Source organism: Bufo bufo, chromosome 2, assembly GCF_905171765.1.
Source record: "Bufo bufo chromosome 2, aBufBuf1.1, whole genome shotgun sequence".
NCBI lineage: Eukaryota > Metazoa > Chordata > Amphibia > Anura > Bufonidae > Bufo > Bufo bufo.
Genome location: NC_053390.1, coordinates 542,134,929 through 542,147,030, shown reverse-complemented (window position 1 = coordinate 542,147,030; position 12,102 = coordinate 542,134,929). Strand labels below are relative to the sequence as shown.

At 42.0% G+C, this 12,102-nt stretch overlaps 1 protein-coding gene across 1 annotated transcript in view; it reads left to right on the top strand.

The window, feature by feature from the left end:
* DCTN6 (dynactin subunit 6) overlaps window positions 1-7,378 on the top strand; it is a 41,170-nt gene extending 33,792 nt beyond the window's left edge. The window contains exons 6-7 of the mRNA XM_040418044.1: window positions 4,921-5,063; window positions 6,718-7,378. Of these exons, the coding sequence (XP_040273978.1) occupies window positions 4,921-5,063; window positions 6,718-6,816 (242 nt within the window). The 3' untranslated portion in view covers window positions 6,817-7,378. The remainder of the gene's footprint in view (window positions 1-4,920; window positions 5,064-6,717) is intronic.
* Window positions 7,379-12,102: the final 4,724 nt, after the last annotated feature.

Genomic DNA, 12,102 nt, shown 5'->3' with positions numbered 1-12,102 from the left:
AAAAATAAATTTCTATGAACTCGCCATGCCCCTCATTGAATACCTTGGGGTGTCTTCTTTCCAAAATGGGGTCACATGTGGGGTATTTATACTGCCCTGGCATTCTAGGGGCCCCAAAGCGTGAGAAGAAGTCTGGTATCCAAATGTCTAAAAATGCCCTCCTAAAAGGAATTTGGGCACCTTTGCGCATCTAGGCTGCAAAAAAGTGTCACACATCTGGTATCGCCGTACTCAGGAGAAGTTGGGGAATGTGTTTTGGGGTGTCATTTTACATATACCCATGCTGGGTGAGAGAAATATCTTGGTCAAATGCCAACTTTGTATAAAAAAATGGGAAAAGTTGTCTTTTGCCAAGATATTTCTCTCACCCAGCATGGGTATATGTAAAATGACACCCCAAAACACATTCCCCAACTTCTCCTGAATACGGCGATACCACATGTGTGACACTTTTTTGCAGCCTAGGTGGGCAAAGGGGCCCATATTCCAAAGAGCACCTTTAGGATTTCACAGGTCATTTACCTACTTACCACACATTAGGGCCCCTGGAAAATGCCAGGGCAGTATAACTACCCCACAAGTGACCCCATTTTGGAAAGAAGACACCCCAAGGTATTCCTTGAGGGGCATGGCGAGTTCCTAGAATTTTTTATTTTTTGTCACAAGTTAGTGGAAAATGCTTATTTTTTTTTTTATTTTTTTTTTCATACAAAGTCTCATATTCCACTAACTTGTGACAAAAAATAAAAAGTTCCATGAACTCACTATGCCCATCAGCGAATACCTTGGGGTCTCTTCTTTCCAAAATGGGGTCACTTGTGGGGTAGTTATACTGCCCTGGCATTCTAGGGGCCCAAATGTGTGGTAAGGAGTTTGAAATCAAATTCTGTAAAAAATGACCTGTGAAATCCGAAAGGTGCTCTTTTGAATATGGGCCCCTTTGCCCACCTAGGCTGCAAAAAAGTGTCACACATCTGGTATCTCCGTAATCGGGAGAAGTTGGGGAATGTGTTTTGGGGTGTCATTTTACATATACCCATGCTGGGTGAGAGAAATATCTTGGCAAAAGACAACTTTTCCCATTTTTTTATACAAAGTTGGCATTTGACCAAGATATTTATCTCATCCAGCATGGGTATATGTAAAAAGACACCCCAAAACACATTCCTCAACTTCTCCTGAATACAGAGATACCAGATGTGTGACACTTTTTTGCAGCCTAGGTGGGCAAAGGGGCCCACATTCCAAAGAGCACCTTTCGGATTTCACAGGTCATTTACCTACTTACCACACATTTGGGCCCCTAGAATGCCAGGGCAGTATAACTACCCCACAAGTGACCCCATTTTGGAAAGAAGAGACCCCAAGGTATTCGCTGATGGGCATAGTGAGTTCATGGAACTTTTTATTTTTTGTCACAAGTTAGTGGAATATGAGACTTTGTATGAAAAAAAAAAAAATAAATCATCATTTTCCACTAACTTGTGACAAAAAATAAAAAATTCTAGGAACTCGCCATGCCCCTCACGGAATACCTTGGGGTGTCTTCTTTCCAAAATGGGGTCACTTGTGGGGTAGTTATACTGCCCTGGTATTCTAGGGGCCCAAATGTGTGGTAAGGAGTTTGAAATCAAATTCAGGAAAAAATGAGGAGTGAAATCCGAAAGGTGCTCTTTGGAATATGGGCCCCTTTGCCCACCTAGGCTGCAAAAAAGTGTCACACATCTGGTATCCCCGTACTCAGGAGAAGTTGAGGAATGTGTTTTGGGGTGTCTTTTTACATATACCCATGCTGGGTGAGATAAATATCTTGGTCAAATGACAACTTTGTATAAAAAAATGGGAAAAGTTGTCTTTTGCCAAGATATTTCTCTCACCCAGCATGGGTATATATAAAATGACACCCCAAAACACATTCCCCACCTTCTCCTGAGTACGGAGATACCAGATGTGTGACACTTTTTTTGCAGCCTAGGTGGGCAAAGGGGCCCATATTCCAAAGAGCACCTTTCGGATTTCACAGGTAATTTTTTACAGAATTTGATTTCAAACTCCTTACCACACATTTGGGCCCCTAGAATGCCAGGGCAGTATAACTACCCCACAAGTGACCCCATTTTGGAAAGAAGAGACCCCAAGGTATTTCGTGATGGGCATAGTGAGTTCATAGAACTTTTTATTTTTTGTCACAAGTTAGTGGAATATGAGACTTTGTAAGAAAAAAAAATAAAAATAAATAAATCATAATTTTCCGCTAACTTGTGACAAAAAATAAAAAGTTCTATGAACTCACTATGCCCATCAGCGAATACCTTAGGGTGTGTACTTTCAGAAATGGGGTCATTTGTGGGGTGTTTGTACTGTCTGGGCATTGTAGAACCTCAGGAAACATGACAGGTGCTCAGAAAGTCAGAGCTGCTTCAAAAAGCGGAAATTCACATTTTTGTACCATAGTTTGTAAACGCTATAACTTTTACCCAAACCATTTTTTTTTTACCCAAACATTTTTTTTTTATCAAAGACATGTAGAACTATAAATTTAGAGCAAAATTTCTATATGGATGTCGTTTTTTTTGCAAAATTTTACAACTGAAAGTGAAAAATGTCATTTTTTTGCAAAAAAATCGTTAAATTTCGATTAATAACAAAAAAAGTAAAAATGTCAGCAGCAATGAAATACCACCAAATGAAAGCTCTATTAGTGAGAAGAAAAGGAGGTAAAATTCATTTGGGTGGTAAGTTGCATGACCGAGCAATAAACGGTGAAAGTAGTGTAGGTCAGAAGTGTAAAAAGTGGCCTGGTCATTCAGGGTGTTTAAGCACTGGGGGCTGAGGTGGTTAAGCAGAAGCCAAATTTATCAAACAACCAACGCAGACTCAAGCAATACTGACTTCAAATATTCTCCTCATGATAAATTCCTCCCTATGTGCCACAATTCAGGCACAAGATTCCTGCACAAAGTTAGGGCTCTTTCACACTTGCGTTCTTTTCTTCCGGCATAGCGTTCCGTCGTCGGGGCTCTATGCCGGAAGAATCCTGATCAGTTTTATCCTAATGCATTCTGAATGGAGAGAAATCCGTTCAGGATGCATCAGGATGTCTTCAGTTCAGGACCGGAACGTTTTTTGGCCGGAGAAAATACCGCCGCATGCTGCGCTTTTTGCTCCGGCCAAAAATCCTGAACACTTGCCGCAAGGCCGGATCCGGAATTAATGCCCATTGAAAGGCATTAATCCAGATCCGGCCTTAAGCTAAACGTTGTTTCGGCGCATTACCGGATCCGACGTTTAGCTTTTTCTGAATGGTTACTATGGCACCCAGGACGCTATTAAAGTCCTGGCTGCCATAGTAGTAGTGGGGAGCGGAGGAGCAGTATACTTACAGTCCGTGCGGCTCCCGGGGCGCTCCAGAGTGACGTCAGGGCGCCCCACACGCATGGATGACGTGATCGCATGGATAATGTGATCCATGCGCATGGGGCGCTCTGACGTCATTCTGGAGCGCCCCGGGAGCCGCACGGACTGTAAGTATACCGCTCCCCACTACTACTATGGCAACCAGGACTTTAATAGCGTCCTGGGTGCCATTGTAACACTGAACGCATTTTGAAGACGGATCCGTCTTCAAATGCGTTCAGTTCACTTGCGTTTTTCCGGATCCGGCGTGTAATTCCGGCAAATGGAGTGCACGCCGGATCCGGACAACGCAAGTGTGAAAGAGCCCTAAGCCATCTAATAAAATTAGAGTAGGTTCTAGGTTTAAATTATTTGAATGTTACAGGCAAATTTACTAAGTGTGCGTGTGCGTTTTATGTGCCGTTTTTAGGGTCAGTGCCGTTTTTGTCAAATTGCAATACTTTGGGCCTTATTTATCAAAACTGTCCGACTGTAAAATTGTCTGAGTTTCCCTTGGCAACCAATCAGAACTCAGCCTTTATTTCTTTAAGTGCTCTGAAAGAAAATGAAAGTTGAGCTGTTTGGGTGCTTTGGGCAGCTAAAACACTCATTATAGGGTTTTCCTTCCATTATAAATATGCAGCATATTTCAAATGGACATTTAATGGGGTGGTCAGAGTTAATTTTAAAAAGGCAAGGATGGTATTAGAATGATAGATAAAAATGAGTCCTGAATTACCTCCATTTCCGTGCCGCCACTCCATCCTCCGTACTGGGTTTTGTTTTCCGGACTGCAGTTTTTCTATACTGAGTGCAGTTTTTATAGCCTTTTTTTAGTGCCATTTTTTTTTCAAAGCCACTGTGTGAATACCTTTTTTTTTTTTCCTGACGCTTTATCCTCTATAGAGAAGGATATGTCAAAACAACAAGAGCTTTATTATGCTGCATTTAGAAAAAAAAACACAGGCCCTAAAAACAGCACCTAATTTACAAAAACGACTTTCAGCTAAAATGTGCAGGTGCAAAAAACACCACTAAAACCACAAAAAAGCCACTAAAAAAACCTATATGTGATCCTACTGTAAGACTGTCTTTCCACACTTAGGGTTTTTAATGTGTTTTTTTTTATTTTTTTTAAACCAAAGCCAGGGACAGAGGACACACATAAAGGAAACACCAAGCCTCTTTTTGAGTCCATTCCTAACTTTAGTTTTAAAAACTCCATATAAAATTTAGAATGTGGAAATCCAACCAAAGAGATTCTCACCAGACAGCCAAGAACCCAGCAGCCAGTGATCAGATCTTGATGGCATTGTGACTACGATGGGAAAAGCCAGTTTCTATAATTATCATTTTGAATAATTGAGCGCGTTTAGTCTAACTAATATAAGCTTTCTCAATTTAGGCAGAAAAACTAAATGTGTTCTTTGTGAAGCTCCCACGTGATTTCATTGGCAATGCAAAGTAGTGATATTGGTATAATATAGTAACATGGTGAATTTTCTTCTGCTTCTCCTTTAATAGCTTATGTAGGAAGAAATGTCATACTAACCAGTGGCTGCATAATTGGTGCTTGCTGCCAGGTGGACACTTGTGAGGTTATCCCTGAGAATACTGTCATATATGGATCTGATTGTCTACGCAGAGTGCAGACAGAGCGCCCCCAGGTTGGTACTGTGCCTATACTTCCCTACTATAGATTTACTTGAGTGGATTTTTTCCACTAACAATACTTACCCCCTGTGCAGTGTCTCCCCATCATACAAGTGAATGGGACTGAGCTGCAGTACCAGGCATAGCCCCTGCTAAATGTTCTTTACCTGCATGGTATGAATGTGATTTATTAAATGGCCTCTCTACTTTCAATAAACTTTGCATAAATCAATAGTATGGGTGAATGTTAGAAACTTTGCAATATATCTTATCAGAAGAAATGCCTCTTTCTTAACTTATCAGCTTCCCAAACTAACATTTTACATGTTGGCAGACTGTAAGTTCACAAAAGAATCTGCTCTTAGAAGTCTATGGAAAGGGGGGGATGAGTGAGTTGACCATGTTCATTTAGGAGAGAGAAAGAACATAAAGGGTAGAAAGAGGCATTTTCTTTTATTTCATTGTATCATTGATTTATGCTAAATTATGTGAAACATTATTGACCGTTTAAAATCCCATTCACTACAGTGTAACATCTGACTTCTGCGGTACATTAGCACAATGGCAAAAAATAGGGATCGACCAATATTGATTTTTTAGGGCCGATAACGATAATTTGTGAACTTTCAGGCCGATAGCCGATAATTTATACCGATATTCTGGGAATTTTCATTTTTGAGGAACACAAATCTGCTGAAAATTAATATGTTTATTGTTAACGTGTATTTTTATTTTTTTTTGAAAATCTTTTTCATTTATACTTAATATTTTTGTGTTTTTTTTACAAACTTTTAGCCCCCTTAGGGACTAGAACCCTTGTCCTATTCACCCTGATAGATCTCTATCAGGGTGAATAGGAGCTCACACTGTCCCTGCTGCTCTGTGCTCTGTGCACACAGCAGCAGGGAGCTGAACATGGCAGCCAGAGCTTCAATAGCGTCCTGGCTGCCATGGTAACCGATCGGAGCCCCAGGATTACACTGCTGGGGCTCCGATCGGAGGAGGAGGGGAGAGGGGATCCTGTGGCCACTGCCACCAATGATTAATACTGGGGGGCTTGGGGGGGGGGGGCGCACTGCGCCACCAATGAAGATAAGTCTCTCAATCATTCATATACAGGAGGCGGGAGCTGGCTGCAGAATCACATAGCCGGCTCCCGACCTCTATGAGCGGTAGCTGTGATCCGCGCCACCTGAGGGGTTAACTACCGCAGACTGCAGCTACCGCTCATAGAGGTCGGGAGCCGGCTATGTGATTCTGCAGCCAGCTCCCGCCTCCTGTATATGAATTAATGAAAGACTTATCTTCATTGGTGGCGCAGCGGCCACAGCCCCTCCCCTCCTCTTGTCTTCTCTCCTCTCATTGGCGGCAGCAGCAGCACAGGGGGAGGGAGACACTGCTTCCTTCTCCCCTGTGCTGCGGAGGGAACACAGAGAGCGATGAGAGCAGCGCGATCCTTGTTCCCCATACGTTATCGGTATATCGGCAAAATAGACGCCGATACCAATAACGGTCAAAATACTGAATATCGGCCGATAATATCTGTAAAACCGATAATCGGTCGATCCCTAGCAAAAAATACCACAAAACCGCAGTTCAGAACATATGTTGGTCATATAACTCTTGTTTTATATTAATGAACACTTGTTTTTCTTCTTGGAAATACAGCCACAAACTTTGCAGTTGGACTTCCTCATGAAGATTCTTCCAAATTATCACCACCTCAAGAAGACCACAAAAATCAGCAATTCTTCAGTGAAGAACTAATGCATCCTTTTACGAATTGCCACATTTAGCTCTGTTCTCGTTTCTTTTACACTATATATTTACCATTGTTTCTCATGCTATTTATTTATTAGTTTTTTGCCATATGTTTTACATTCTAAAGATAGATTATAGCAAAATATGTATTATGGGGCATCACTTTCTTCATTCTAATAAAACAACTGTAACAACTGGTAATATATCAGTTGTTTTCTTGTGCTACATCTGCCTATAATGCAGGGAAATGCTACCTAGTCTCCACTTGACAGTGCCTAAATTTCCTGGACAAGTGTAAACAGGTCTAAAATTAAAAATACACATTTATTTAAATAGCATCTGTCAGGTAGGTTGATCATGCTGAGTAAAATGATACTTTTTTTTTTAAAGGTGAACTTCTGCAGAGGTATACTAATATTTATGTTTCTGCAGCTTACCAATGATGATCACCAAGGGGCTGTCCACAGGATAGGGGGATAACTATTAGAGCGATGGGGGTTCTACTGCTGGAACCCCAACAATCATGAGAATGGGGGCCCCATGCCCTCTGCAGCCCTCCTGAAATGAATGGAGCAGCCAGTCGTACATTCGCGTTGCCGCTCCATTAGTTTCTATGGGAGTTCCGGAGATAGCCGAGTACAGCACTTAGTTATCTCCGGTATTCCTATAGAAATGAATGGAGCGGCCACAAGTTTGCCGAACCAGAATACCCCTTTAACATACAACCAAATCCAATGTGAACATCACATAAATAGCCATACTGCCTACTGATTTAAATTATGGTAAATCAGCGGAACTGCACAACAGTTACCATAACTAAGTGGTATGGTGGCAACTGCACCACCAGCAACTTGGCCAGGTGGAAGTTCAGCTTACACACAGGCTAACTGCTGGTCGTGAATAGTTTTCTCATGCCACACATTCCATTATGGATGTCTCACAATGGAGAGGAGAAGGAGGACTATGATGATAAGGACACTGTACTGCTTGGGGATGCGGTATGGCTGCCATATAATCATGCCACAAAGAAGACTGGGATAAGGAGGGCAGACCTAATCTAAATGTTGGCCAGTTTTATTTTGATGCCGCCTAATGTGTTATAATAGAGCCATGGTACCTATGATACTTGCACAGAGCTATCGGCAGCTGAACTTGGCCTAGGTCTGGCACATTTTGAGTCTGCGCTCACAGTATCGGCGGGATCACCAGTTCCTGAGTTGACCACAATAAAAGCAGATCTGGCCTTGGCAGTTTTTTGTAGAGGTTTTGGAAGTACGTTGCCTTCACTCTTTATGGAGCTGCCGCCACCACCACCCTCCTCATCTGATATCACCTGGTCCTCAGCACTCCAATTCAGCTCCAAGGTCCTGTCCAACACACAATGATCATTATAGTCCTCATCCTCCCCATCACTTTTATCAGACTTTACTGTCGCCATGGCTACTACTGCCTGTACTGCCACCACCATGGCTACAAGTTCCACTACTACCACCAACACAGCTATATATTGGGTCCCCCGCCTCCATCTGAACCTCCACCTCATGGCAGTCCAAATGGTGATGCTTCTCACACAAATAATCCAGTGAAAGACTATCTTAAAGGGAACCGGTCATCAACTTTGTGCTGCCCATACTAAAGGCAGCATAAAGTAGAGACAGGCGAGTTGATTTCAGCGGTCTGTCATTTAAAAGTTAATAGTAGTTGCCAAGAACCAACATCATAATCATTGCAGACTGGGCCTGGAAAAGAGTCACGGCCACCTGAGAAGAGTCATGGTTATTTATAAATACCTGCTCTCCCTGCTGATGATTGACAGCCTTCTACTTAGTTTTCTCTCTAGGAGAGAACTGCCAATCATCAGCAGGAGATTATGAATAACCATTACTCTTCTCAAGTAGATTTGACACTTTTCAAGGCCTGGGCTGCAATGATTATGATGCTGGTTCTCAGCAACCACTTACTTTTAGCTCATGAGTGACACTGCTGAAATCGGTATTTCTGTCACTATTTTATGCTGAACTCAGTAAGGTCAGCATAAAGTTGATGACAGGTTCCCTTTAAGTAACTTCCATAGCACATGTTGCCTGTTAGGAAAAAAAAAAAGAAGGCGCCCCAGTAGGAGGGGACAGTGAAGACAGAGATGATGCTAATGAAAGGCTTCTCTGGGGCTGCAAAGAGGAGGAGCACAGTGTCAGAGGTGACATGAACATCATCCTGCTGTGACTGAGAGGAGGAGTGAGCCATTCAGTCCACAATATCATCCTTTGTCCTCAAGAATAATCTGGCACCTTTTGGAAGTCAGGGAGAACTGTGGCCTGCTGCTACTTCTATTACTACTAGCTGTGCGGCTGGAGCTGCTGCACTACTACAGCCATCCACATTCTGATTTGCAGATGATGAGGCATGGGTCTTTCATTTTCCACAATGACATATAACAACACGCCTATTTAAACAATGACAAGTCACAGGTTTGGTACACTGATTATTAACGGTAGCAAAATTGCAAGTGTTTTCTCTGTAAATCACAGAAAGTTGTGCAATTAAACTGCACAACCTCTACGAACACATTTCACACCGGTGTTGACAATTAATAATGATATATTAACACAGTAAAATGCGTGCAAATTAAACTTGATGATTTATTAATGCAGTACAATGTGTTGAATTAAACTGGATGGTATATTAATGCAGTGCAATGCATTGTAATTAAACTGGGATATTGATATGTTGAAATGCGCAATTACAAACAGTAGCAAAATGTAAACAGGTTTTTCCATAGTTAACCAACAGAGGCGCAGTTAAACATGCCTCACTACGAACATACTAGTATTGATGTCCTGACAAGCACAATTACAAATGGTAGCTAAATTGACAGTTCTATTCATAATTAACAGACCGAGGTGCAACTAATTGTTGTTCCTCTTCTAAGAACACACTGCACACTGGTATTGACAGTTTACAATGGTATATTGATGCATTCCAATACATTGACTTTGACTGGTATATGAACGCAGCTGTACAGGGAGTGCAGAATTATTAGGCAAGTTGTATTTTTGAGGATTCATTTTATTATTGAACAACAACCATGTTCTCAATGAACCCAAAAAACTCATTATTATCAAAGCTGAATATTTTTGGAAGTAGTTTTTAGTTTGTTTTTAGTTTTAGCTATTTTAGGGGGATATCTGTGTGTGCAGGTGACTATTACTGTGCATAATTATTAGGCAACTTAACAAAAAACAAATATATACCCATTTCAATTATTTATTTTTACCAGTGAAACCAATATAACATCTCAACATTCACAAATATACATTTCTGACATTCAAAAACAAATCAGTGACCAATATAGCCACCTTTCTTTGCAAGGACACTCAAAAGCCTGCCATCCATGGATTCTGTCAGTGTTTTGATCTGTTCACCATCAACATTGCGTGCAGCAGCAACCACAGCCTCCCAGACACTGTTCAGAGAGGTGTACTGTTTTCCCTCCTTGTAAATCTCACATTTGATGATGGACCACAGGTTCTCAATGGGGTTCAGATCAGGTGAACAAGGAGGCCATGTCATTAGATTTTCTTCTTTTATACCCTTTCTTGCCAGCCACGCTGTGGAGTACTTGGACGCGTGTGATGGAGCATTGTCCTGCATGAAAATCATGTTTTTCTTGAAGGATGCAGACTTCTTCCTGTACCACTGCTTGAAGAAGGTGTCTTCCAGAAACTGGCAGTAGGACTGGGAGTTGAGCTTGACTCTATCCTCAACCCGAAAAGGCCCCACAAGCTCATCTTTGATGATACCAGCCCAAACCAGTACTCCACCTCCACCTTGCTGGTGTCTGAGTCGGACTGGAGCTCTCTGCCCTTTACCAATCCAGCCACGGGCCCATCAAGACTCACTCTCATTTTACCAGTCCATAAAACCTTAGAAAAATCAGTCTTAAGATATTTCTTGGCCCAGTCTTGACGTTTCAGCTTGTGTGTCTTGTTCAGTGGTGGTCGTCTTTCAGCCTTTCTTACCTTGGCCATGTCTCTGAGTATTGCACACCTTGTGCTTTTGGGCACTCCAGTGATGTTGCAGCTCTGAAATATGGCCAAACTGGTGGCAAGTGGCATCTTGGCAGCTGCACGCTTGACTTTTCTCAGTTCATGGGCAGTTATTTTGCGCCTTGGTTTTTCCACACGCTTCTTGCGACCCTGTTGACTATTTTGAATGAAACGCTTGATTGTTCGATGATCACGCTTCAGAAGCTTTGCAATTTTAAGAGTGCTGCATCCCTCTGCAAGATATCTCACTATTTTTGACTTTTCGGAGCCTGTCAAGTCCTTCTTTTGACCCATTTTGCCAAAGGAAAGGAAGTTGCCTAATAATTATGCACACCTAATATAGGGTGTTGATGTCATTACACCACATCCCTTCTCATTACAGAGATGCACATCACCTAATATGCTTAATTGGTAGTAGGCTTTCGAGCCTATACAGCTTGGAGTAAGACAACATGCATAAAGAGGATGATGTGGTCAAAATACTCATTTGCCTAATAATTCTGCACTCCCTGTATAATGCATTCAATTTCACTGGTGTTTTAATGCAGCAGTATAATGCAATTAACTGCTATACTAACGCATCTTTACCTAATCTTGTATTTTTGAGGCAGCAGTACAATGCAACTAACGGCTATATTAACTCAGCAGTATTAGGCCTCGTGCACGCGGCCGTTGTTTGGGTCCGCGGCTCGGATGCAGACCCATTCACTTCAATGGGGCCGCAAAAGATGCGTACAGCACTCCGTTTGCTGTCCGCATCCGTGGCTCCGTTCCGCGGCCCCGCTAAAAAAATTCAACGTCCTATTCTTGTCCGCGCTTTGCGGACAAGAATAGGCATTTATATTGCCGGCGCCCGTTCCGGTTTGCGGACCTCAAAAAACGGAATGGTCGTGTGCATGAGGCCTAATGCGTACAATTTCACTGTTATTTTAACGTAGCAGTATAATGCAACTAATGCCTTATTCACACAGTCAGCATTTGATCAGTAATTTCCATCTGTGATTGTAAGCCAAAATCATATGGGGGTCTATACACAGAACAGGTGCAGATCTTTCCATTATACCTTATCTCTGTGTAGCCTGCACTCCTGGTTTTGGCTAACAATTACTGATGGAAATCACTGACCAAACAATGACGTGTAAATATCGCCTAACTGGTGTATTAACACATCTGCATAATTTGATTTTACTGGTATTTTTACAATGCAACTGTTATATTGAAGGGGTTGACCTACATATACAGTCAG